Genomic DNA, 27,730 nt, shown 5'->3' with positions numbered 1-27,730 from the left:
CGTCCTGCCCGCCCACCAGATACCAGACGCGGACTCCCCAGCTCCGGGAACCCAAGCTGGTGGCTTGCAGAGCAGCAGGGTACTGGTGAAAGGGGTGGGGGTTCAGAAGGGAGATCAGACCGCTGAGCAGAGACCAGCTCCTCTCCTTTGCCAGTTCCCACCCCACCCACCCACCCTAAGCCAGCTTTCTTCCTGTTATTTTGTGCTTTGCTAAAGCGCGGCTGGGTTCCTGGAGGAGCTGCCTCTTACCTAGATTCCTGAGAAAACGCCGAAAACCCGTGGACCAGGGCCTAGGCCCTTTGCCTCTTGGGGCTTCAGAGAGCCTGGGCCCCACTGTCTGGGAGGAGGTAGGTGGCAGGGTCTCTTGGCTCTTTTTCTTTCTGTAGGTATTTTGGGCTATACCTCTGGATCTGGCGCATGGTTTTGGGTGATATCAGGGGCTCTAGGACAGGGTCAGCTTTGGAAAATGGTCAGTGAGAGAATAGGCCTAGGTGACCAGATGAGGAGCTCAGCTGGGTTTGACCTTATCAACTCCCTTCTTATTTGGGGGGAAGGACCTAGGCTATTGCGATGCAGAGTCCATGCGGCCTCCAGGACCCCCTTTCATGGGTCCTCCACCTTGCCTACCCTAGCTTCTGTGGCCAGAATCAAGGGGTGGGGTCATGGGGCACAGTCAGCCCAGGGAGCTGTTAGCTGTTTGCTGAATGATGCAAGACATCTTTACCAGCTTTCCTCCCACCAGGCCAGGTGCCCTCCGGAGTAGCAGTGAGGAACCCAAAGCTGCTGGTTTACAGCCCACTCTAGAGCCCCTCCCAGCTGAGGTCGGTCAGGTTGGGGTAGGGATTCAATGAAGAATGAGGCTGTGTAGCAGGGTGTGACTGCAGTGCTCGCCCGCCAGGCTTTCTACCTGCCAGAAGCTAGTGTACTGAGAGAGACTGGGTGCTGAACAGAGGAGGAGAGCCTTGGGGTCCTAAGGGATTTTCCTTTCCCAGCACTAGACACACAGCACTCACTTGCTGGGCAGGCACACCTGTGTGTCTCCTCCCAGAAGACTGGTTGCCAGGCTGTAGGTCTAAGACAAGCAAGGCAGTGGTGCTATGGGAGTTATGAGGGAAAGCCCCCAGGGGATAGGTCTGGCGAGGGCACTGGGAGTATTGGGGTCCACATGCTCACGACAGGGATGGTTCAGCAGACCACGACAGGGAGCTGTGAGCATAGATAACGGAGGGCCAGTGGGTAGGTGCAAGTAGGTGTCCTTAGCATCATGTGTCATTGTGTGGGGGTCTGGCAGGGAGAGTAGGCGAGTGCTCTGGCAAGGAGGGCTGGCTGCAGAGTCCCTGTATGCACCCATGTGCGGTTCTGTCAGCAGCCATGTGTTGGGCAGAGCTCTTCTGCCTTCTGTATGCTCCTGGGAGTCTTGTTGGCCTTTCTGGGGCTGGGAGAGCATCTATCCACTGGTGGGCGATGTTCACAGAGCTTTCAGAGCTCATGTGTGAGGAGAGTGGAATGGAGACATCTTCTGAATTCTGAAATCAGGATGTAGGGTGGGAGTTTCCTCCCCTCTCCAGATCTGCCAATCCAGCTGTCTCTCAGGACTGAACAGGAATATGTTTGGACAAGCAAGGCTGAGGGGCCCAGGGACCTAGAAAGGAGGAACTTACCTCTTCTGAGGAGAGTGTGCAAAAATGGCCATCGACTCAGTCAAGAGGGGAACCTAAGAAAAACTGGGATGAGCTCAGGCATATCTGTTGTCATGGAGAGATGGACTCCATTACTCTCTTCTGAAGCTGCCTGATCTTGTTCCGTGTGACAGGTGTCATTCGGTCTTTAGGTGTCATTAGGAATGCCCAATCCAAAGCAATAGGGAAAGGTTCAGAGACCATCGCATGAGAGAGAGAGAGAGATTGAGAGAGGAGAAAGTAACAGGGCCTTGTTGACTTGAAGAAAGGCCAATGGTAAACTTGACTTAAGGCTTTTGGTGAGCCACTGGCCTCAGCAGGCCCAAACCCTGCTGTCCTGTGTCTCACCCCACCCTACAATACACACATTCATTGTAGTGAGCGCCCAGTCCCCGCCCTATTGACTACACCACCCTTCTCCCACCCTAGGATGCTGTTTTGGGAATGGGTGACCTAGCTGGAGCCTGTCTTTATTTCTGGCATTGAGTTGTTGCCACAGCAACTGTGCAAGTGGGGCTGGGAGGGGGAGGGGGAGAGGGAGAAGAGAAGAAGGAAAACGGAAGGCAGGAAGAAAGAAAGAGACAGGGAACAGCCCTCCTGCCTGCCTGCCTGATGTAGCCTGCAGGGCAGGCTTGGTGAATTCCTATACTGTCTATGACCTCTCCAGCAGGGCTTGATGATGCTCAGTTGTTCCCGGGCCAGCAGATCCTCTAACCTCACCCAATCCCGACTCCCAGCTCCTGCTGTACAGGTCAGGTGAGAGGCAGAGAGGTCCAAGTTCAAATTAAAACAGGATCTTTGGGGATGCACTGGAAAGCACAGGAAATTCCTTTGGCTTAAACACAGCATGCGTGGAATTCCACCCAGCTTGCCTTCCTTTGGGTGGCCTTGGGTAAGCTCATCTCTTAGTCCTTTTTGTTCTCATCCATAAGTGAGCAAAATGCCAATGTGTTAAGCAGCCCGCCTATATGAATAACCCAGCACAGGCACCAGCAAAGACAAAGCAGGACTGACTTAGGATGGGAGCAAGGGCTGGACCAGACACCACCTGAGATGGTGGATCTATCTGCCTGTTGAGTTTTGTACATTTCATTTCTTTTTTTCTTTTTTGGTTCTTTTTTTTCGGAGCTGGGGACCGAACCCAAGGCCTTGCGCTTCCTAGGCAAGCGCTCTACCACTGAGCTAAATCCCCAACCCCTGTACATTTCATTTCTACAAGTCCAAAACGCTTAATCTGGATCCATCCCGGCCTGAAACAATAGACCTGGGATGGGTGGGTGCGAACCTGGCTATCCCAGTGGGCCGACAAGTCTTATCACCCACATCCTGGGGAGCTGCAAAGCTCTGGTTGCTGTGGAGATGAGAGGGTGGGTGGTTTGAGGTGGGGCCTGGCTGGTGGCTCAGATAAGGCTGGGGCGCCCAGCTGAAGGTGGGTGCGGCTGAGATGGAAGGACGGGAAGCCTGCTGGCTATTGACCTGAGCCTGGGAGGTTCAAGGGTCTTCCGACACCTGGACTTGCTTCCGCTGTGGTGCCTTCCCTTCTTTCCCCTTCCCTCCCTGCTGCAGCTGCCCTTTTTGTCTGTGCCCACAGAGGTTACAGGACTTGGGGGGTGTACTGAATGAAGTAAGCGGGACTGTGCCTGAGCACGGGAGAGGGGTCAGGTCTGGAGGAGGAAAGTGAGAGATTAGCTTGGATGAGGGGACTCCACGTGGGCTCCGTAGGCAGATGCCTGTGCTGTGTGACTTAACAGAAGCTGAGAAATCACCCTCCCTCTCCACACACCTCCTTTCCGCCCACATCCATCTTTCCTTTCTCATCTTCCACTCTAAAAAAAAAGTTTTCCCCTGTTGACCTTCTGACAGCCTCAAATGTCCCCAGCAAGAGCCTTATTCATAACCTGGGGTTGTAGCTTAGCCAAGTGCCTTGCCTGCATGAAGCCCCTGGGCTGATCCCCACACCACGTGAAGCCAAGTTAAGTAGTGCCGTAGGTGTCCGCATTCCAGAGGTGCAGTTCAAGGTCATCCTAGGTTAGGATTATGTATTTGGAGACCAGCCTGGGATTCGGAGAGAGACCTTAACTAAAACAAACAAACCAACAAAGAACTCACAGCCAAAAACCTTTCATTCAAACGCAAATGTCCCCACCCCGGTAAGGTTGTGCCATTGGCACTTCCCCAAAAGTCTGTGAGCTCTGATACACACGGGGATTCAGATCCCGGACAGAGCCTGGGGAGACACCCTAGTGCTTTGGGGCACCTCAGGCAGGGGCCAGCTGTGGAGGACCTGAGAGGGGAGGGGACAGAGGAGCTCAGTAACTCAACTTGAAGTGGCACTGTGGTCAGTGAGCTTAAATGCATCCTTGACCCAGTACTTACTCAAGTCTCAGTTTCCCACTCTACAAACCTGCGGGAACAGTTCACAGGACTGAGATGTCAGGGTGAAGGTGAAAGGCAAGAACGTCAAATCGATCATGATAGTGTGTAAACACTGACTATTATATAACTCTGCCCACTGGTGTTTGGAATCATGTTCCTGAGTGTAAGGATGCTAGAGCTTGTTCCCATGTAACCGTGGGTTTCCTATCTGGCCACATCCCCTGGGACTCTTTGCTCTGACGGGCAGCCACTGCTCCCCGGTGTCCCAGGTGAGGTGCTAGAGCACTATTCCTCCTGTCAGCCTTCGCTTCTGCTTTCCAGAGTGCCCGTTACAGCTCCCCTGCACCTTCCTGGTAAAATAGAGAGACCCTCTGACTGGCTACTACCCAACTCGCTGCCCTTCCCCTTCTCATTGAGAAGCAAGTGCCTTCTCCAGAGCCTGTCCTCTGCCTGGGTGCTGACAATTCTTTTTTCCCTGCTGCAGCTTCAAGCCCAAGGCTTTAGCTAGAGCCTCCCATTCCTCCCGTGTACACACTTCTCTCACCTTCTCTCACTTCTCCAAGAGCTGCCTCACTTCCTCCCCGGTGCTGGCCTCTGGCTTTGCTGGCCTTCTCGTCCCTCTGCCCTCCTTCCCTTCCCTTTGGCATTTATTCCATAGTTCATGTGATGTACTAAACCCTCTTCATTCACCCCCCCCAAGGTGGGTCCTGGGAAGACACTCTGACTTTCCCTGCTAGCAACCTCACATTTAGACTCCTCCCTCTAGGTCTGTGGGTCATGAGCCCCTTTTGGGGGTCAAACGACCCTTTCACAGGGGTCACCTAAGACCATCTGAATATCAGATATTTACACCACAATTCATAATAGCAAAATTACAGTTATGAAGTAGCAACAAAAATATTTTTAAAATATTTATTTATTTTATTTATAAGAGTACACAGTAGCCGTTTTTCAGACACACCTGAAGAGGGCATCAGATCCCATTACAGATGGTTGTGAGCCACCATGGGGTTGCTGGAATTTGAACTTAGGACCTCTGGAAAAGCAGTCAGTGTTCCTAACCACAGAGCCATCTCTCCAGCCCAAAAGTAATTTTATAGTTTGAGTCACCACAACTGGTGGAACTGTATTAAAGGGTCTATTTAGGAAGCATTAGGAGGGTTGAGAACCACTGCTTTAAGGCCTCCAACAGGAAACTTCTCCATTCCCCCAGCATACCTCTCTCTTGACTTTCTGTAGCCCCACTGCCTTATCTGGGGTATGTACCTCTCCACTTTGCATAGAACTTATCTACAAGCAAGTTCTCTTCCTGGAGGGGCCTGAATCAGTCCTTTGCTCACCATGCTGTTCTTCAAGAGGCTCAGCACAAAGCTTGTTTCTGTGTTCAATGGGGAAGAGATGCCCCAGCGTGGGTGGGGGGATAAGTCAGAAGCATACTCCTAGGTGGTACATGGGCAAATAGAGGGATAAGTGTTCACCTCTAGGACTAAGCTATAGGTATAGACTTTGTGACAATGGCTATTAGCAGAGTAAAATTCAGAGCCTAGTGAGAGAACACTGACAGCTCTTCAGTGTGTACCACAGCATATTGCATTTTGCTCATCAGATACCTAGTTAAAGCATTTCAAAATCAGCAATAAGAAGGCTGGAGAAGTGTGAGGCTTTAGAATGAGAAGCCTGTTAGTTACCACAAGCTCCACATTCCTCCTGGCTGTCTGATGCCTTGGTTCTAGAATTGTTTGCTTTGTTTTTTCAAGACAAGGTTTCTTTCTGTAACTCTGGCTACAGAACTCATTTTGTAGAGCAGGCTGGCTTCATACTCAGAAATCTGCCTGTCTCTGTGTCCTGAGTGCTGGGAGCACCACACCTGGCCTCTGGTTCTAGAACTCTAAAAAGGCTTGCATGGCACATTACTGGGCAGACACTGCACCATGCCATGCCAAAGGCATTTAACTTGATATAGTTGACCTTGGACTGGTCCTTATCTCCCCAGACCTTGGTTTCCTCACCTGTGAAATTGGTCTACCCTGCAGGACTTGTAAGAACGAATTAGAATAATCTTTGTGTAGTGTTTACCTGTATCTAGCATTCAGTACCCAGTGCAGCTCTTTGAGATCTGAAGCAGGAAAAGGTCACAAGCTAAAAGGCCTACACCGATTAGAGAGTGGTTCAAAGCCACCCTGATCAACTGAACCCTGTCTCAAAAAAACAAAAACAAAAAAGTCTGTAGCTCAGGAGAAGAGCGCACTAAATTCAAGCTCCAGCATTTCAAGAGTGCACACACAAAGTATCCAGTACAGAATGTGAATGTGTTCATCAGTGGCAGCTGGGGAATTGCAGTTGCCCTCTGGAAGTCAGTTAGCCAGCTCATTTCAGGGAGAAAAGCACACTACTCCTGGAGAATGGCATCTAGCATTAAATATCACCTTCTCTGCAAAGTTCAGCCAAGTTAGCACTAGCAAAAGGCAACTAGAACAGGATGGCAACGGCCTCCACAAAGATCTAGGAGGATGAGGTAGCATGAGGAGGCCAAAGGGTGGGCAGAGGTGAGTAGATGTGGGCTGAGGTTTGGAAGTGGGATAAGGACTGCTGACTGGCGTGATGGCATGAGGGCAGCAGAATGGTTGAGGTAAGGTGCAGGTGAAAAAGATTGGGAGGCCATAGTGATACAGGCCTCTTATCCCAGCATATGGAAGCCTGGGCCTGAGGTAGAAGGATTGAGAATTTGAGGTTAGCCAGGGCTGTACAGTGCAACCCTGTGAGGAGAGGTGGGGTGACTTAAAAGGACATGGCTTTGTCCTCAGAAAGAGAGAAACAAAGCAGGGACTTCATTCTTTCATGACTGGCTACAGAAAGCCCCCTAAATTGACTAATCCCTGGGGACATAGAAGTACTATTGATAGCTTTCCCTCTACATAGAATAGAGAATGTTTCACTCACCGCATGTGCCCTAACTTACCCACTCTTTGGGGCTGGAGAGACAGCTCGGTAGTTAAGAGCCTGCTCTTTCAGAGGATCCAGGTTTGGTTCCTAACATTCACATGGCCACTCATATGTAACTCCAGTTCAAGGGGATCTGATGCCCTCCCTCTTCTGGCCTCCACGAACAGCAGGCATGCATGTGGTGGCCACACACCCATACACATAAAGATAAATAAAAATAAGTAAATGAATACTATTGGCTTGTCTGAGCAGCCCATGACAAGAAACTGTTGCCACCTCTCACTTCATTTTTTTAGACAAGGTTTCACACTATAATTCAAGCTGATTGGAACTCTCTATGGAACCCATATTGGCCTGGAATTCAAAGCAGTCCTCCTGCCTCAGCCTCCCAAGTGCTAGGATGTTAGCGTGTGCAGAGTGTAAATGATTACCCAAGCCCTCACAGAGGAGTAGTAGTCACTGCTTAAGGCTTAAGTGACTTAAAGCACCCTAGCTTGAGAGGTCCTATTTGAAGCCACCACATGATCCTCCTCTTTCCCCTTGGGGACACAGCTCTCCTCAGTCTGTGGCTGAGTGTTGGGAGGAGAGAGAAAGAAGGAGAGTTGAGGGAGTGACCAAGGAGAGGGCATGGGCTGTGGCCATCACCTAATACATAAACTGGCTTAAATTCCTCAGGACAGACGGTGTAAAAGGGGGCCACCGGACACTCATAGAGCACTGCGACAGCCCCTGAGAATGCTCTGGGCACTCTGTGGTATTTTATAGCCCAGGCCCCAGAGGTACTTTAGTGTCTACACAGCATACTGCCTACCGGTAGGGAACAGAGAAAAGTCAAGTGCCTTAGCTTTGGAGGACGAGCAGTCGTGCTAGGTCATGGCCATGGCTTCACCACCCCACCCGACCCCCATGGGCTTTTCTTCCTCGGCCCTCTGGCTCCCTATGCTTCGAGTCTTAACTAATGACTCAGTGTCCCCTTGTTAACCTTCTGGGGAAAATAAAGAAGATTTGGCTGAGCAAACTATGGGGAGTGAAACCAGAGGCTGGAGTGGGAGGGGCCGGCACCGATTGGGAGAGGGCCCGGACCAGAGCAGGGCCAGGGCAAGGGTGACAAGCTTGAGGATATAGAAGCCTGTCCACCCTGGTATGCCAGCTGACCCCTGCCGTCATTTCCTCTGAAGCCAGAGAACAATGGCTTAAAAAACAAGTGCAGCCGATTCATGCAGCCGCCGCCTGGCCACATACACGCACAACTCCCTGGTGCTGAACCCTGTGCACCCTAACGCTCTTACTAGGGCTCACTGTCCTTCCAGCCACCCGCGGTCAACAGCGCAGAGAGGCCCAAGGGATGAGGACACCACAGAGCGTTGTGAAGCCCTCGCTGCAGGAGCCGGGCCGAGCCTGACGTCTGTCCTCTCCACGTGCGCACCGGCTTCCGAGGGAGCGGCCGGCCAGTGGCTGCCGCATGGAACGTCTGCAGAAGGTGAGCGGGTTGCACCCCGGGCCAGGGTGGGGGACCGCTGCTCTCCCAGGTCAGCTCCGGAGTCGCCGGCGCCACCTGGTGGCCACCTCCGCGCAGCACTCCGGGTTTTCCCATCCCACCCCACCCTGAGGCCTAGGGCAAGACCCACTCCCACACCCTCGCACCCATGCGCATGCCCACTCCGCCACCTTCTCGCTCTCTCCAGCAACCTCTTACCTCCCCGGGGAGCGTCAGCTCCTCCAGAGACTCCAGTGTACCCGGCTCTCCCTCCAACATCGTGGTGAGTACTTACGTTGGCCACCTGCACCTCAGCTGGGAGGAGGGAGGGGCGGATCCCCTTTACTCCCACCCCCACCCCCAATTTCTCCACTCCCACATGGAGGGAGGTCCTGTGAACTCTTGCAGGTGGAAAGACCCAGAGATCCCAGCGGAGGCTTCCTGCTGCCTTGGAAAGGGCTGGTGTAGTTGCAAAGAGCCTCAGAGGCAAAGAACTTTTTTTTTAGAGACCTTCCAGAGAGAGCTTGATGAGTGAGGCAAGCCTATAGTCACAGCCTTTGGGAAGTGAAAATAATAGGAAGTTCAAGTCCAGATACAGCTACAGAGAGATGTCGGGGCAAGCCTTGACTGTATGAAATGCTGTCTCAAAAATTAAAATAAGCTCTCATTCTAGGTCCCTAGAAGGAACAGAATAGAGCTGTTAACATGAGAATTGACGTCTAGCATGTTTTCCTGATAACCAAGTCCAGCCAGTGAGTCCAGTGCCCTAGTGATGCTATTGGGGAACTCTTCCATTTGGACCATTTCCCTTCAGGCCAAGATGGACAACCAGGTGTTGGGCTACAAAGACCTGGCCGCCATCCCCAAGGACAAGGCCATCCTGGACATTGAGAGACCTGACCTCATGATCTACGAGCCCCATTTTACCTATTCCCTCCTGGAACACGTAGAGCTTCCCAGAAGTCGGGAGGTAGGAAGGGGTCATTTGTGCAGGCTGAGGGGAGTTGGGTGAGCAAGGAGTGGGGATCCTCCCTGAAGTCCTTCTTCGAGGCTGAAACAGACTATGCACAGGAGTAAGCACTTGTTTGGGCAGAGTGAGCAGCAGGCTGAAGACTGAGGTGTGGGCCGAAAATAGCAGGTGCAGCTACAGCTGAACAGTAGCAACAAGGAGAGGCGGGGAAAGGAGAAGGAACTCCGGAAATTCTAACTGAGGGAGTGGTGAAACATTGTAGCCTCAGTTTGCCCTTCTGTCACATAGAAGTGGTGGTTCTTATGCACCTCAGAGGGAATTATATGGGGCAGTGCTTGGTCAGGAGCTTTGTTACCTATCTTCAAGAAAGGGTCGTGGTCATGGTGGTGCTCACCTTTAATCCCAGTATGCAGAGGCAAAGACAGGCAGATCTCTAGGACTGGAAGCCAGCCTGGTCTGCGTGGTGAGTGGTGGGCTCCAGGCCAGGCAAAAGGCTACATAGTGAAACCCTGTTAAGAGAGAGAGAGAGAGAGAGAGAGAGAGAGAGAGAGAGAGAGAGAGAGAGAGAGAGAGAGAAAGAGAGAAAAGTAAGTAAGTTAAGGCATGAGCTGGTGAGGTAGCTCAGCAGGTAAAATCACTTGGATGCATGTAAGCCCAAGGACTTAAGTGGGATCTCCAGAATCAACGGTAGAAGGAAAGAACTGACCCTTGAAAACTATCCTCTGACCTCCATACATGTGCCTCAGTATGTGAATACCCATATTCACACAAAGTAAACATTAAAACAATGCAATCTGAGTTTTAGGAAGAGAAAGCAACCATATTGGAGAACAGCTGTCAGACTGGAAAACTTGAGTACCAAGTGACTCAGGAGAGCTGATTCCCCTGGACCTGTTTTGTTGCTTTGGCCCCTCCATTCCTTGTCTTGCTCTGCAGTCAGGTTCATACTTAGTTCGGGACATAAGGCACACTGCCCCCAGATTGGAGCTTCACATGGAAAGACAGAGAGAACACTGGGCAGAGAGCAGCAGGGACTCCAGAGGAAGAGGGTTGGCTAGGAAAGTAGTGGAAGGTGGGTAGATGGGGGTGAAATGGTTCCTCTGAGAGTCTAGTGTTTAACCCTTGTACCTATGACTCTGATCATTCTCTCTGTTCACAGTGCTCACTGTCACCCAAATCCACATCCCCACCACCTTCTCCAGAGGTCAGTTGACTTTAGTTCTGTTTTGTTTGGGCCCTCAGCTCCCCTCCCCCAACATGCCCAGCCTCAGTCCAGCAAAGTCCAGGGGATGATAGAGTCAGCAAATCCTGGCTGGCTGGTCCCTGGCCAACTCATCTGTCTGTCTGACCCAGGGCCTCTTTTAACCCTTTCTCTCTGGGTAGGCACCCTGAGCAGGCAGATGGAGTCCTTGAATGTGCTTCCTCTGCCATGACATTGACCTGGGGTTGGGATGTAGGGCTGCTGGTGTAGGAGAATGGGAAAGGTGACGAGGTAAATCCATGCGTGTACACGGGAGTGGGAAGGGGTATGGCTACCAGCTGTGTACTTCTGCATAGGTGTGGGCGGAGAGCCGGACACTTGGAATCATCTCTCAGGCTTCAACACCAAGGACCACAGGAACCCCCAGGACCAGCCTGCCCCATTTCCACCACCCTGGTATGTTTTGTTGTCAACCTAGCTACCTTCCTTCCTTGGGACTTCAGTTTTCCTTCAGAGCCTCCAGACCCATTACTCTCAGTCCCTACTCTTTGGGTCTAGATCTAGCTGGACCCTATGTTACGAGGATGCCAGGCACAACTAACAGTGACAGTGGCCTTACTATCTCTTCCTTCTCACCAACCCAGAAAAGTGCAGAAAGTCCCCGCCTTCCTGAGGCATGGTTCAAGCTGTCTTGCTCATGGCCCCATTCTGTTTACCTCCATTTTGTCCCTGGAGCCACCATCCCCTGTCATCATGTCCCCCTTTCTCATCCTCTCTTGTTCTGTCTCTCAGAGACTACCCGCCCGGATTCCAACATCTACAAGAAGCCACCCATCTACAAGCAGAGAGGTGAGGGTTCTCCTGACTTCCTGGGTACTTTTCCTAGCACACACTGGTGGGGCGGTTCTGGGCCCTGTGCTTGAGAGCCGGAGAAGGATGGGCGAACAACTTCTCCCTGTGAGGCCCCATGCTCTTTTATGTGTCCTGCCCACCACTACAGCAGAGTTCTCGTGGGTATGAAGGAAGGTGAGGGAGCAGGAGCTGAGGGTGGGGCCAAACTGACTGGCTGCTGTTCCGTTAGCAGAGGTGGGTGGTGTGTGAACTGACCCTGGATCTATCTGCAGAATCGGTGGGAGGCAGCCCTCAGAGCAAGCACCTCATCGAGGACCTCATCATTGAGTCATCCAAGTTCCCAGCAGCACAGCCCCCTGATCCCAACCAGCCAGCCAAGATAGAGACTGACTATTGGCCGTGTCCCCCGTCGCTGGCTGTTGTGGGTAGGAAAAACTGGGAAAAGGAGAAGAAAGAGGCCAGGATCCTCATTCGATACTCTTTCTTGGTCCTGTGAACCCAGTTCTAGCCCACCCCACGGCCTATTACTTCTCTCTCTGTCTTTTATACCTTCCTCATTTGACAGTTCATATTTTACCTCCCCCCTGTATCTCTTTGTGTTGCCGTGCACGGCCTGTCCATCATTTCTTCCCTACTTGCTTACAATCATCATCATCATCACCATCAACATCCCCATCATCAACATCATCATCATCATTTGGTTTTTCAAGTCAAGGTTTCCCATGTAATGGCCCTGGCTGTCCCGGAACTCACTTTGTAGACCCAAACTCAGAAATCACCTGCCTCTGCTTCCGGAGTGCTGAGGTTAAAGGCTTGTCCCACCATGCCTGGTATTCATTATTACTTTTTTAGGTTTTATTTTATTTTTTTTTTCTTTTCTTTTTTTTCAGAACCCAGGGCCTTGCGCTTGCTAGGCAAGCGCTCTACCACTGAGCTAAATCCCCAACCCCTTTTAGGTTTTATTTTATTTGAACTATATGTACATGTGTACATGTGTGGGGGTGGATATGTGTGTGAAAGTGCAGTGCCCAGGAGGCCCAAGGCAAAGGGTCACTCTGGGGCTGAAGTTACAGGGGGTTGTGAAGCACCCCATGTAGGTTGCAAATGGAACTCAGATCCTCTGGAAGAACAGTGCTTGGCCTTAACCACTGAGCCATTGTTCCAGCTCCCATTTACTCAGTCACTTAACAGACATCTCTCAAGCTTCCGCTGTAGCCAGACCATGTGGTAGGAGATTTGGAAAAGAGAGAAATAAATGAGAGAAGGGTCTTGGCCTTAGGGAATTTAAATATGTGTTTCTTATCCAGTTTGTTTATTTTTACTGTCTTGTTTTTTTGTTTGTTTGTTTGTTTTTCTCTTTTTTCCTTTTTTCAGAGCTGGGGACCGAACCCAGGGCCTTGTGCTCGCTAGGCAAGCGCTCTACCGCTGAGCTAAATCCCCAACCCCTTTACTGTCTTGTTATTAATGTTACTTGCATTGTTACACTTATAACTGTCCTGGGCCTTCTACACGTTAATCACATATCTAGCACTAAGTCACATGCCCTCTCAGCTCTGTACTCTGTTGTGTTTGTTTGTTTGTTTGTTTGTTTGTTTAAGATTTAATTCTTTTATGTATATTGATGTTCTGCCTCTATGTTTCTGTGAGGGTGCCAGATCTTCTGGAATTGAACTTACAGTTGTGAGCTGTCATATGGTTGCTGGGAATTGAACTCAGGACCTCTGGAAGAACAATTATTGCTCTTAACTGCTGAGCCATCTCTCCAGCCTCCTACTTTTTGTTTGTTTTTTGTAATCTTAAAAAAAGATTTCTTTCTTTCTTTTTTTCTTTCTTTCTTTCTTTTTTCTTTTTTCTTTTTTTCGGAGCTGAGGTCCGAACCCAGGGCCTTGCACTTGCTAGGCAAGAGCTCTACCACTGAGCTAAATCCCCAACTCCAAAAGATTTATTTCTAATTTATGTGTATGAGTGTTTTCCTGTGTGTGTGTGTGTGTGTGTGTGTGTGTCTGTGTCTGTGTCTGTGTGTGTCTGTGTGTGTATGTATGTATGTATGTATCTAGTGCTCAGGGAGGCCAAAAAAGAGTGTCAGCTCTCCTGGAACTAGAGTTAGAGACAGTTGTGAGCTGCTGTGTGGGTGCTGGGAACTGAACCCAGGTCCTCTGCAAGAGCAGCCAATGCTATTAAATGATGAGGCATCTCTCCAGCCCAGTACTTTTTGTCTGTCTGTCTGTCTGTCTGTCTGTTTTTACTTTTTTTTTTTTTTTCCGGAGCTGGGGACCGAACCCAGGGCCTTGCGCTTCCTAGGCAAGCGCTCTACCACTGAGCCAAATCCCCAACCCCTGTCTGTCTGTTTTTAAAGAATTTGTAGTTCTAAGCAGAGCAGCACATAACAGTACCCCAGCTAGGTGGGAGCCTGAGGCAGAGCTGCTGCTGAGCTCAGGAGTTCAAGGCTAGCATGGGCAACATTGCAAGACCCTGCCTCAGTTTTTGTAACTTCTGTTTCTTTTGTGTTATTTTGTTTTGGGTTTGCAAGACAGGTTCTCTGTGTAGCCCGGGATCTGGAGACCAAGGCCCCTCATTTCCCAAATCCCCTATCACAGGGTTCGGCTATAGCAGAAGCTTGAGAGTTGTCTGTTAAGTGACTGAGTAATGAAAGGGAGCTAGAGAGATGGCTCAGTGGTTAAGATTGTGCACTGTTCTTTGATTAAGTACAAAATAAAAAGGGTTTAACCAGGTAGAGGTGCACTTGGGAGGAAGAGGCCACAGATCTCTGAATTTGAGGCTAGCCTGGTCTACAGAGTGAGTTCCAGGACAGCCAGGGCTACACAGAGAAACCCTGTCTCTAAGAGAGAGAGAGAGAGAGAGAGAGAGAGAGAGAGGAACGAAGGGAGGGAGAAAGGGAGGGAGGGAGAAAACTTTGTAGTGTTCTCTTCACAGTCCAGCCCTGTTCCACAAGCTGGAGAAGCCAGTAGCTGAGTGGCCACATTGACTCTGGGGCCTCTATCTCCTAGAGACAGAATGGAGGAAGCGGAAGGCATCTCGAAAGGGCGCAGAGGAAGAGGAGGAGGAGGAAGATGATGACTCTGAAGAGGAGATTAAGGCCATCAGGGAGCGGCAGAAAGAGGAACTCAGTAAGGTAGTGTTGTTGTAAAAATATAAAAAATAAAATGCTGTCTTTTATCCCCACTAGGTCTGGCACTGCAGTGCCCCAAGATATCTGCCAGAAACACACATCCCAACTCCATGTCGACTCAGTGTCTTCTAGCTGCTGCACACTCTCTTCCACTTAAATCTGCACATGACACAATAACCTTTGACCCAATTGATAAGATATAATTGCCCACCTAAACATACAAAGCCCAGTACACATCCATCCCTTAAGAACATTCATAACAACCTGTAAGGTGCAGCGTGGAGTCTTAACGTCAGCCTCCATGTTGTCTCCTTGGTGGTTTCTCTGCAGTCCCTCCTCTCTTCCTCCTTTCCATTATAGTCTCCTCCTTTTCCTTCAAACTTTTCTCCCGCCCATCCTTCCTTCTCATCCAATGACAGGCCTCATTCTATCTTGTACCTGCCTCACCTGTGACATCATCCCACATTGTAGCACCTTGCCCCTCTCTACCCCTCACCACCCTCATGCCATCTAAGTGAAAAACACTCTGGCCCCATAGCCAGACTCAAAGACTAGTGGCATAGAAATGGCTACACTTGAACCAGGATTCCTGGGCTTTGGGCTGCTTTTGGAACAGTGCTCCTGGACATTCAGATCCAAAGCACAGGGAAAAGAGGGTGCACCGGCACCAGGTTCAGCAGGCTGATCCAGAGGTTGTCAAGAGAGGCTCTTGCCCTGGTGACCCAGAGTAGAGAAGCATCTGTGGAAGGGTACCACTGAGCATCTTCAGCAAAACCTAATGCGCTTGAGTGTCCAGTGAAATCACTGGGCTCCAGGAGTGGACTAGTCACCAGGGAAAGCCATCCCTAATCCTCCAGGATTGAACCCCAAATTTGTACTTTTCAGAGATGGGAAGCTGTTGTCTTAGATTTGGCACCATTCTCTTCCACCCCCAAACAGGTTACTTCCAACTTGGGAAAGATGATCTTGAAAGAAGAGATGGAAAAGTCATTGCCCATCCGGAGGAAAACGCGCTCTCTGCCTGACCGGACACCCTTCCATACCTGTGAGTGCTGTGGAGTAGGCTCCGGGTCATCTGGCCAGGGGTGGGTGTGGGGTGTGTGTGTGTGTGTGTGTGTGTGTGTGTGTGTGTGTGTGTGTGTGTGTCTATTGAACCATTATACTTTAGTCTATACTGAATCTTTTAAGATTCAGTCTGGGTGTGAGGCCCACATGTGTACTCCTTTAGGGCAAGAATATGGGCTGACAGCCAGAACAGATAGAGATCAGGGTGAGAGTCCTGACTTCACTTAATGGACACTTACTAAGGGACATTAGGCATGAAAAATACAGCCATTTCTTCCAGCCAGGGGGAAGTGACATGTAAATCTACCTGGCTTTTGGAGCAGTGTGGGAGGTGAGGGGACAGAATATCAGTGAATACTTTGAAAGGCCAGTGAGAAGGCTTGGTAGGCTCCCCTAAGTATTTTTTTAAAATTATTTATTTATTTATTTCATGTGCATTGGTGTTTTGCCTGCATGTGTCAGTATGAGCGTGTCAGATCCCCGGGAGTTACAGACAATTGTGAGCTACCAGTGGGTGCTGGGAATTGAACCAGGTCCTCTAGAACAACAGCCAATGAATTTATCAGTGAGCCACCTCTCCAGCCTCCCCTAAGTTTAGAAGAAGCAAACAAATGGTGCAGAAGGTCCTTGCAAATGTCAGAAACAGCATAGTAGCAGAGGCTGGGAGCTTGAACTAGTGTGGCAGCTCAGAGAGCATGGGCACTGAGAAGCATGCGGTGAGGCAGAGAAATGGGTGAAGGGGCCTTGAGTTCTGGGCCTTTGAGCAACCCCAACTAGCCTGGACTTCTCTAGAGCCTGGTAGCTGGAGATAGAGGGACAGAGCTAAGCACACCCAGAGAGAGCATTAGAACTCTTAAAACCTGACCTTGGAAGCCATGACACATCACTATTTTTGCATTCTATTGGTCAAAGCAAGACACCAAAGCTGGGACAGTGGCACAAGTCTAATACCAGAACCAGGAGTCTAGCCTGGGCTGGGGGTGGGGGGAGAGTCTAGCCTGGTCTGGGGGGGGGGAAGACCCTGTTTTAGTCACTGTTGTGTTGCTGTGAAAGACACCATGAGCAAAGTGACTGATAAAAGAAAGCATTTAATTGGGGCTTGCTTACATTTTCAGAGGCTTAGTCCATTATCACCATAGCAGGGAACATGGCGGCCCTCATGACACTTGGAGCAGTGGCTGAGAGCTACATCCTGATCCAAAGGCAGAGAAAGAGAAAGCCTAGGCCTGGCATGGGCTTTTGAAACCTCAAAGCCAGTGACATACTTCCTCCAACAAGGCCACACCTCCTAATCCTAATCCTTTTCAACAGAGCCACTCTCTGGTGACTAAGCATTCAAATACATGGGACCTGTGAGGAGATGATTCTTATTAAAATACCACAGACCCTATCTCTAAAACAACAATAACAAAAATGTAGGTTTACTAGAAATGAAACTAGAATCCCAGATTCAAGGAACTGCAAGGTTTCATTGCAAAAAGGAAGCAAGATATGGAGAGAGTTACAGGTCTTCTCTGGAAACAATCTTCCAAACTGGCTTGTAGCTGGACATATTAGTCAGGCTTCTACCTCTGTATGGAAATACCTGGCCAGGCCTGTGGACCAGGCCTGTAATCTGAGCTGCTCGGAAGACTGAAGCAAAAGAATTGAACATTTAAGGCATCTGAGCATAGTGGTGCATACATTTAATCCCAGTAATTGTAGGCAGAGGCAGGTGGATCTCTGTGAGTTCAAGACCAGCCTGTCCTACATAGAGAGCTCCAGGACAGCCAGGGCTACATAGAGATCCTGTCTCAAAAACAAAAGAAAGAAAGGGAGGAAAGGAGAGAGGGAGGAAAGGAGGGAGAGAGGGAGGGAAGGAGGGAAGGAGAGAGGAGAAAGAAAGAAAGAAAGAGAAAGAAAGAAAGAAAGAAAGAAAGAAAGAAAGAAAGAAAGAAAGAAAGTTAGTTATTAAGGTCTACCAAGGCTCAGAGTGAGTCTGAGTCTAGCCTACAACTTAGTAGACCCTGTTTCAAAATACTAACCTTTTAGAGCACGGCTGGAGAGATGGTTCAGCAGTTAAGAGCACTGGCTCCTCTTCCAGAGGACCCAAGTTCAATTCCCACAACCAAATGTCAGCTCACATAGGGTTTGCCCTTAGCCCTGAGACAATTCCTCCTGAATAACAGGCAGAACACTAATGCACATATAATAAAAGGAAATAAGCCATTTAAACAAACAAACAAACAAAACTATCAGCGCCTGATTTGGTGGTGCACACCATTAACCATGAATTCTGGTGCTTTGAAGCAGACAAAGGCAGATCTTTGAGAGTTCAAAGCCACAATGACCTAGTAGGGAGTTCCAAGTCATCTCGAGTGACATAATGAGACCCTGTTAAAAAATTATTTGTTTTATTTATGGGTGTTTTGTCTGCATGTATGTCTGTGCACTGCACAAATGCACAGAGGCTAGAATAGGGTATAAGATTTCCCTAGGACTACATAATTGTGAGCTGCAGTGTGGGTGCTGGGAACTGAATTGGGGGTCTCCAGAAGAGCAGCCATCTCTCTAGTTCCAAGTTCCTACCTTTTAAAAAGGTTTTAGTGGATGCATGCGTGTGTGCGTGCATGTGTGTGTGTCTGTGTGTGTCAGTGTGTGTTTATGTGTATACTATATGTGTGTTGCAGGTAGATATCAGAGAAAAACTTTGTAGAATCAGTTCTATTTTTTTCTACTTCTATGTAAAGGATCAAATTTGCATTGTCAGGGTTTCAAGGCCTTTGCCTTTACCCCTTGAGCCATCTCTCTGGCCCTGCTCCTACCTTCTTAACTCCGCATAATTTTTGAAGCTTTGCAATATGCTGAAACCATATCCTAACAATAATACATATTTTTGGGTTCAGAGAAGATGGGATAGGTCTGAGAATTGCTCAGATCAAATCCACTGAAGTGAATCCTATGAGCTGTTAGAAGGGCGGATAAGGGAGAGGTGTCAGGGCTTTATCCATGTAGAGCAAATGGTTGGGAACCGAGTTTGGCAAGCCAGAAGTTAGAGGGCCTGCAGCTAATATGTGTAGGAAATGGGAAAAGAAAGTAAGGTTATCCACGGAGAAAGGAAAGGGAAACTGGGTAACTAGGCCTGCAGAACATGAGTGCCTTAGCTGGCATGCTCAGTAATGAGTCATGTGTTCAAGGGCTACAAGGTGACACCCGGTCTTTAGAAAAGGAAAATCTACACTGAGGAGCAGGGCAGGAAATGAAGCCCTGTGTTTTGGAGGCAGCTCCATCACTGAGGGAAGGGCCAGGGCACCTGAGCCAGAGGCTAGACTGCTTGGTGGGAATATTGCAAGGTCTTTGCTTTGTGGTGATGTTAAGTAAGAGAGGAAGTATGGGCTGGTCTGCTGCTAGTGTTTGGTAAGGAAGGTGCTGAGGGACTGTAGTGCCAGGCAACAGTCTCCAGGGCATAGCTCTTTGGAAGGGTGTAGAAGACTGGAATAAGGAGATACAGTATGTCTGGGAATTTATTTGCTGTTTTGTTTTGTTTTGTTTTGTTTTGTTTTGCTTGGTAGGAGGCTGTTGTTTTTGTTTGTTTGATTGGTTAGAGGTATGCCTCCAAACCCCTGCCTGCAAAATACTGGGATTAAAGGCATGCACCACTGTGTCCCTGTGCTTTAAACGTTCAATCTTAGGTAACTGACGCCAGCCTCAAACTCGTATTTTGCTGAGGATGGCCTTGAACTCTCTGTCCTCCTGCCTTTGCCTCTCAAGTGTAATTATAGGCATTTGCTGGCGCATCCAGAACTGAAGAACCAGTAAAGTAACCATGGCTAGGATGCACGAAGAACGCCCAGGACTCAGGTTTGGGGTGGGTGGGAAGATTTGCCAAGGACATTTTAAAGAATATAAAGTCTGTAGTTGAGGCCTGGAGAACGGAAGTAATACAAACCATCCCAAGGGGTGGATACAGTCTCAGTGTTCCAGATTCTTCTATTCAGCTAAAGAAACAAGCTCTGTGACTTCCCTTTGGCTTTGTAAAGTTAAATAGTCAAGTGCCCCCCTTACCATCACTTCCGCACAAGACCCTGGATATATATGTCCTGTGTGGCGTGGTTCCTGACAGATCTAATCAGGCTTAACTGTTTAGAGTCACGACATTACACTTTCAAACACAAACATTTTGCCCCTAGTTAAAGTTTCTATTGCGGTGGCAAAACACCATGATGAAAAGCAACTTGGGAAGGAAAGGGTTTATTTTGTCTTACAGCTTGTAAGACATCATCCAGGGAGGGCAGGGCAGGAACCTGGACAGAGGAACTGATGCAGAGGCCATGGAGGAGTGCTCCTTACTGCTTGCTTCTCCTGACTTGCCTGGTTTGTGTTCTTATATGATCCATGACCACCTGCATAGGGGTAGCACCACCCACAGCGGGCTGAGCCCTCCCACATCAATCACCAGTCAAGAACCTGCCCCACAGGCTAACCCACAGGCTAGTCTGTTGACAGCATTTTCCCAATTGAGGTGCCCCTTTCCCAGGTGACTCTAGGTAGTGTCAAGGTGACATAAAAACAGCCAGCACGCATTCTGAAAGTGATTTGGAGTGAACATTTTTTTATATGTACTTGTATTGTCCATCAAAATATCCAAATGGTTCCTTACCATTACAACTTCATGATGTGCTTCAGCAGTGAATGGTGACTATGAGAACCACTGACTTAGGGTTGGGGATTTAGCTCAGTGGTAGAGCACTTGCCTAGCAAGCGCAAGGCCCTGGGTTCGGTCCCCAGCTCCAGAGGAAAAAAAAAAAAAAAAAGAAAGAAAAGAAAAGAAGAGAACCAGTGACTTTCTTTCGTGCTCCCTACCCTTCATCCCCTTAGTGGGTTCTGGGAATCTGAACTCAGGTTCTTTTGTTCTTACAGCAAGCAACTAACCCTGAGCCAATCCCCAACCCTGAGAGCTGCTCATTTCCTGTGCAAGTGTATCATCCCTTATCCAAAATGCTTAGGATTTGAGGTTTCATTTCCTGGATTTTAGGATATTTGAGTAAACTTTACCAAATTGGAGACGCCCTAATCCTAAAATGAAAAATCTGAAGCCAACACTTCCAAATCCAAGCCTGAGAACCATACCAACAAGACTGAAGAACTTCAGAATCCAGAGGAGACTGGATTTCAGATTTTGAACTTTCAGTTTAGAGATGCTAAACTTATTTGAGAATAAGTGCTGAGTTCCCCAGACCTATTGTGTTCTCAGGCACTGAACTTCTAGTAGACTTTAGAGGACTGATGCTTAAGGTGTTGAACCTACCTACACTGGACATTTAACAAAACGCCCATCAAGGAGCTGCAATAGGATGTCAGCCATTTCTACTAATTACAGACAAAGGAGTTCTCGGGCTTGCCCACACTAAGAATGGTAGCTTCTATCTGTGTGTGGTGGTAAATACCTTTAATCCCAGCACTCAGGAGGCTGAGGAGACAGGAAGGTCTTTGTGAGTTTGAGGCCAATCTGATCTATAAAGTGAGTTCCCTGACAGCTAGGGTTACACAGAGAAACCCTGTCTCAAATAAACAAACAAACAAATAAAAAGGAATGTTAGTTTTTGGATGCAGTCTGAGGCAGGTAGACCTTGAGTTCAAGGCCAACTATGGCTACATACACCCCTGGATTTAAAAAACAAACAAAGAACCTTGTTGCAACTAATCTCTGTAATTATAACTCCTAGTGTTAAAAAATTTAGTGATTTACAAAAGGCACAAGTTACAAATGATCTCTGGTAATGCAAACAGGAAGTGTGTGTGTGTGTGTGTGTGTGTGTGTGTGTGTGTGTGTGTGTGTGTGTGTGGTGTAGACCAACAACTATACAGGTGTGTTCATATGTGGAGGCCAGGAGAGGACACTGGGTGTCCTGCACTGTTGCTGTCTGCCTTACCTGAAGTGGAAGCTGGCCTGACAGTGATCCCCCTGTCTCGACCCCACATAGTGCTGTGGCTACAGGTACACATAGCTGTGCTCTGTGCGCTAGGCTCCAAACTCAGGTCTTTAGACTTGCAGAGCAAGTCCTCTTCCCCACCGAGGCAGCTACATAGCCTCAAATGGGAAATATCCTGACTGTATTCACTGTTCTAAGATGATACTGTGTCAGAACTGTGCTGTCAAAAGGCCAGAAGTTGACTGCTGTTGATGCCACTGTCATACCTTCAAGATTTCACTTAGAGCTGTCATGTGTTTATCTAGAACTTACTTCACACTTCACGGTGGCTGAAGTGAAATGAGCCTCAACGTCACCTGGGGTTCACACTAGGCTTTTGACTCACTTCTAGTGAGAGAGGAAGGAAGCCATGGCCTCAGCAAAAGCCACAGCATATTCACTGTGGAAGCCTTGCTGGGTTCTGGCCAGGAAAAGCTGTAGCGGCAGCCCTCTTAGGAAGGACTGTCAGGGTCAAGGGACTAACCCTGGGCCCTCTTGTCTCTTTCAGCCTTGCATTCGGGAACGTCTAAGTCCTCGTCCCTTCCTTCCTATGGCAGGACCACCCTGAGTCGGGTAAGGCCTTCCCACCAAGCAGGGGCTGCTTGGGAGAGGCGTTTGCAGTGGCCAAGCTCTTGGAGGTCTTGGGTGATGGGGAAGCCCTCAGAGGAAAGGAGGCTGACTGTTGAAGGCTGTCCTCAGCTTCCTCTGATTACTTTGTATCATTTCCTAGCTACAGTCCACAGAATTCAGCCCATCCGGAAGTGAGGCTGGGAGCCCAGGTGAGCACTGGGGCTCACACGTTTCTGGGATGGGGGCCACCACAGAGTTTATAGACAGCTTCTGTCCGGTGTGGACAGTGGTTTGTTTAAGATAAGGTCTTCACCTTGCTTCTGAATTTCTAAACTGTGGCTTTTATCTCCTTAGGCCTGCAGGTGAGTGCCCCCTGGAGGGGAGCAGGAGAAGCTCAGGAAACCAGAGCCAGGCATGGGTACTGGTGGGGGTGGGGGATTCGGGCCAACAAATTGCTTGGTGAAGACTGAAGACGCACGCCTAGGGTAAGGTTGAGAAGGTCCCCCTGACCCACTCTGGCTCACTGCGGCTTTGGTCTCCCCAGAACGGAGAGGGCCAGAGGGGGAGGATGGATCGGGGGAACTCCCTGCCCTGTGTGCTGGAGCAGAAGGTGAGGGCAGGGGACCTGACCACCACAATGGGGTGGGCTTCAGGGGGGTGGTGAAGTCCGCCAAGCTGAATGCGCTCAGGGTGCTCCTGGAGATGACGGGGTCGGGGTGGGGGGGGTGGCAGGCAGCAGGGAAGAAGCCGAGGGAGATGAATGGCAAGATGGCATGAATCCCAGTGGCCTCTGCAGGGGGATCAAGGGAGTCAAGAGGGTTATGAGGACAGGAGACTAGGAGCCTGAGAGGGCTCTGTCTGCCTCTCCAGATCTATCCCTATGAGATGCTGGTGGTGACCAACAAGGGGAGAACTAAGCTGCCTCCCGGTGTGGACCGCATGAGGCTTGAGGTATGTAAAAAAAAAAAAAAAAAAAGAAAGAAGAAGCTTGGCATGGGGGAGGGGCCACCCAGTGGCACTGCCTTTGATTTTGAGGCTGTAGAGGCTACCTCCTTAGTCACTCAGTTGCCCATGTCCCCACAGAGGCATTTGTCAGCAGAGGACTTCTCTAGGGTCTTCGCCATGTCTCCTGAGGAGTTTGGCAAGCTGGCCCTGTGGAAGCGGAACGAACTCAAGAAGAAAGCTTCCCTCTTCTGACATCCCTGCCAGCTCGCCCTGTCCCCGTGACAGTACCTTCCTTCTGCTGCTTGAGGCCCTGAAGCTGGGGCTGTGAGACCCCACAGTGACTCCTCTTCCTCTGCTGGCTGGGAGCAGCAGGAGGCTGGGCCTAAGTGTCAGGCTCCACTCCTCAGGGAGAGAGCCAAGAAGTGCACAGTCCCAGAGTCATGAGGCATGGACTTCCTTCCCCACGATGGGCCAGGGGGCCTTACCTTTTCCCTGGGCTCCACTGCCTAGCCAAACCCAGTCCAGACTCCAGCACACAGTCAATGTTTGCACCCATTTCCTGTCTGTCACCCCACATGAGGGTCCCCAGGAGACAGTGAGGAGAAATGAAGGGAGTTTAGTGGAGAGGTCTGTCTGCTATCCTGTACAGGGGGAGGCAGCAGCTCTGGGACCCTGTGCCTGTCTACCCAAAGGCTCCAGCCAGTTGCACTCCTGACAGCTTCCTGCACTCAGGCCCGATGCTTCTCTAACTGGCAGAAGCAGGCTCTACCTGGGCCTCCAGGTGGGAGGTCATCCTCCCTCTAGCTTATATGTCCTGTTCTTTGCAACCCCTAAGCTTCAAACGTCTTGCTCGAGACCAGAGCTCATTCAAAGCTCTGGCTAAGAGCAGAGACGCTATTCACACGACGCCTCACCACCACCAGCCTCCAGGCAAAACCAGATAGACTGCACCCTTCTATCACCTGTCCAGGGACCACAGAGCCCAGGCCTCAGCCTCCCTTACATGGGACTAAGAGACCTAGCTTGGGGCATCTCTGAGAGTTCAGGCTCCCAGGTCCCTCCTCCGTTTGCTGTGCATCTCCTACTGTGCTCTCTACAGAATGTAATTTATTGGGGCACCCTCTGCTGCTTCCTTTCCCTGACTCCTTGCCCTACCTAATTGCACTTCCAGTCCTGTCTGTCCACATATGTACATGTATATAATTATACATATATATATATATATCTATTTTGCCCAGATCTGGGTTTCGTTTTTACCCAGACCCCGGCACTCCCTGTCCACTGTGTGTGAGATCATACTAGGAGGGGTAACTGCTTGGAATTAAAAGGTTGCACTGGGTCCCTAAATCTATTGTTTCCATTCATGCCTATGCATTATCTCTTTGGAAAACTTTTAATTTTGAGACAGACTCTTCACTCAGTTGCCTAGGCTGGACCTGATCTCTCACTCTTTAGCCCAGGAAGTTTCCATCTTCTTGGTTCAGTATCAAGTAGCTGGGAGAATAGACTTAGGCCAGCAGCCCGAACTGAGTATTCATTTATTCTATTTTGTTGTTTTGTTTGAAATAAGGTTTCCCATAGCAAAGGCTGGCCTTGAACTCCTGATCTAGCGTTTGCCTTCCAAGTGCTGAGATCACAGGCATATACCACACATTTGTGGGTTTTATTTGTCTCATGTAGCTCACACTGGCCTCGAACTTGTATCTGAGGTTGAACTTCCCATCTCTCTTGCCTCTGCCTCATAAGTTCTGGAATGCACCAATAGCTATGGTTTAGTCAGTGCTGGGGATCGAACCCAGGGTTTCTTGCTTGCTAGGTGTGTGCTCTACCAACTGAGCAACACCGATAACCGATAACCCATGTTTGTTTCTTTATAAGCCACCAACCCGAGTCACAGGGACAGGGACAGGTGACATCAAGTTGAGAAAGCCTTGGGAAAGGTTTTATGGGAGCTAAAGGGGAGGGAGCTTAGAGACAATACTCATAGTGATTTTCCTTTCTCTAGGACACAGGAGCAAGGGCTGGCCTAGATAGAGTGCTACTTGCCACTTTTCCAGGGGCTCTGTGAGACAGAAACCTGTGTTTCAGTTAGAGGGAACTTGAGAGGGAGCCTCAGAGGATTATCTCAAATATATTGGCCTCCCTAGGACCCAAGGTGCTTATGCAGCAGGGAAGCTAAATAGAAAATGTTACCAGTAGGTGGTCAGCTGACTGCTAAGCACCAAGCAGAGGAAGCAGGAATGGAGACCTAGTGAAGAACAAGAGGGTCAAGCGAAGCCAGGGAAGGTGGCGGTGACTCTGACTGCCTCGGTGAAGCCTTCCACTTGCAGCTGTGTGCCTGAGTGCACAGTTTGATTGGAAGATCAAAAAGAAGACCGGGGATGTGCTTGCATGTGGGAAGAGGCCCAGTTGGCCAAAAAGCAAATAGATCAGAACCATTCAAAATGAAACAATGATTTTATTGCTATGCAAATGGAGTTTACAGCAGAAGATTGACTTGAACTACCTCCTGCTTTCACTTCCTGCGTGTTGAGATGACAGGTGTACAACATCATGCCTGCTTTTATTTGGTGCTGGAGAGCCAACCCAGGCTGTGAGTGTGCTAAGTAGGCATTCTGCCTAAAAGACCTACACTCCCAGCCCCTGAACAAGGATTCTAAGTCGTCTTATGTTTACAGTGTTATCCGTGAAACAAGCCCATGAGGCCAGTAGGACAAATTGTTTGACTCCTTCCAAAAAAAGGAGAGAACGTTTTACCTGAAACCCAACAATGAGTAGATGATGTATGGGGGCAGGGAGCAGTCTCCTCTCTCATTTTTGGGGGAGGGCATTTAGGGGAGTGGTCACTGCTGGGAATCAAAGCCAGGGTCTTGGGCATGCTAGGCAAGCACTCTACTACAGAGCTACATCACTAGCTATTTGCCCAGAGGAAGCAGGACTGGGCTCCTTGTGTGCTGTCAGACATCATGGACATCTTCTACTTAGAACTCATAGTCGCTGCAGAAAATGGTAACTTTACTGGTTACCAACGGAAGCAACATATGACCAGATTGACTGGAAATGTTTGTGGCAGGGCGAATTTTGACACTAAGTCCTAAAGGATTTGTAACTCCTGAGAATTTAGGATCCTTCAAAGTGAGGCTCTTGACCCCTCAAGCAAAGCCTTAAGAGAGAGCCCTTCCTGCTTCCTTCTCACGGACACAAAGATGTAAAACCTGGGCAACTTTATTTCAGTGGTTTCCAAAGCTTTTGTTTTGGTTCTATGTGCTAAACACCTTACCATTTAGAATCAGGAGCTGAGGGATTAGAGTGCAGCACAGAGTACTTGCTTAGCATGCATGAGCTCTGGGCTCTCGTTAGCAGTGGACTTGCCAGACATAGGCCAAATCCCAACACTAAGGAAAGGAAGATTGGGAGTTCAAGGTAGACCTCAGCTACACAGTAAGTTTGAGTCTACCCTGATCCACATGAGGTGCTGTCCTGAAAAAAGAAAACAGGAGTTGACTTTACAGTCATGAAATCAATGAGCAACAAAGATATCTGATAATTAAAAAAAAAACAAAACATGACAACTCCGCTTCCTTTTTCTTTTTCAAGACACTTTCTCTGTGTAGCCCTGGCTGTCCTAGAATTTGCCCTGTAGCCCAGGCTGGCCTCGAACTCAGAGATCTGCCTACCTCTGCCTCCTGAGTGCTGGGATCAAACGCATGTGACATCGAGTCCAATTCATATTCCCAACTCTTTGTTTTTGAGGCCTCACTATGTTTCTGAGACTGGCCTGGAATTTACAACACAGCCCAGGTCTGGTAACACAGGCCTATAATCTCAACCCTTGGGAGGTTGAAAGATAACTGTGAGCTTTAGGATAGCCTGGATATTTAGGATAGATCTAAGTAACTTAGTTACTTATAATGTATGTAAATATATAAGTTTACATAAACATATTTACATACATAATTTAATTATGTATTATCTATCCATCTATCTATTTACATATCTGATACTGGGGATTGAACCAAGAGCCTCATGCAGCCCTTGTTTTTTTACTGTTTGTTTTGGTTTCTGTTTAATTTTTTTTTTACTGTTTATTTTTATTATTTTTGTTTGTTCTTTGAGACAAAGTCTCTACGTAACCCTGGTGGTCCTAGAACCCACTGTGTAGACCAGGCTGGCCTCAAACTCATGGCCACTTGCCTCTGCCTCCCAAATGTTGGGATTAAAGGCCAGCACCACCAAGTCCAATGAGAGACATTTTTTTTTTCCGGAGCTGGGGACCGAATCCATGGCCTTGCGCTTGCTAGGCAAGCGCTCTACCACTGAGCTAAATCCCCAACCCCTTGGTTTTTGTTTTAAATGTCTCATGTCTTCAACCTCTCTCTCAGTGGTGTGTGTGTGTGTGTGTGTGTGTGTGTGTGTGTGTGTGTGTGTGGTGTCAGTGGGTGTTTTGTGTGAGTGTGGTGTGTGTGTCGTATCTCTGTGTTCCAAGTGTGTGTGTCAGCATGTGTCTATGTGTGTGTTGTGAGCATGTGTTTGGTACAGGATCTCACTACCTCTTTGAATTTGATACTACT

The 27,730-nt window shown here is 49.1% G+C and overlaps 1 protein-coding gene across 3 annotated transcripts; it reads left to right on the top strand.

Moving 5' to 3' along the window:
- Positions 1-216: 216 nt before the first annotated feature.
- On the top strand, positions 217-24,506 carry Dmtn (dematin actin binding protein). 3 transcript variants are annotated; one of them, NM_001394746.1, is made up of 16 exons: positions 217-347; positions 8,309-8,478; positions 8,684-8,758; positions 9,290-9,445; positions 10,605-10,649; positions 11,003-11,102; positions 11,439-11,495; positions 11,771-11,923; positions 14,507-14,631; positions 15,568-15,673; positions 22,153-22,217; positions 22,375-22,423; positions 22,569-22,576; positions 22,759-22,824; positions 23,085-23,165; positions 23,298-24,506. In NM_001394746.1, the coding sequence occupies exons 2-16, from the start codon at positions 8,461-8,463 to the stop codon at positions 23,409-23,411; spliced, it is 1,218 nt and encodes a 405-aa protein (NP_001381675.1). In that variant the 5' UTR covers positions 217-347; positions 8,309-8,460; the 3' UTR covers positions 23,412-24,506. The 3 variants fall into 3 exon arrangements, with proteins under 3 accessions (NP_001381675.1, NP_001381676.1, NP_001381677.1); NM_001394747.1 differs by lacking the exon at positions 22,759-22,824; NM_001394748.1 differs by lacking the exons at positions 217-347; positions 8,684-8,758.
- The last annotated feature ends 3,224 nt before the right edge of the window (positions 24,507-27,730 follow it).

Source organism: Rattus norvegicus, chromosome 15, assembly GCF_036323735.1.
Source record: "Rattus norvegicus strain BN/NHsdMcwi chromosome 15, GRCr8, whole genome shotgun sequence".
Lineage (NCBI taxonomy): Eukaryota > Metazoa > Chordata > Mammalia > Rodentia > Muridae > Rattus > Rattus norvegicus.
This window is presented reverse-complemented; position numbering and strand designations above follow the sequence as displayed.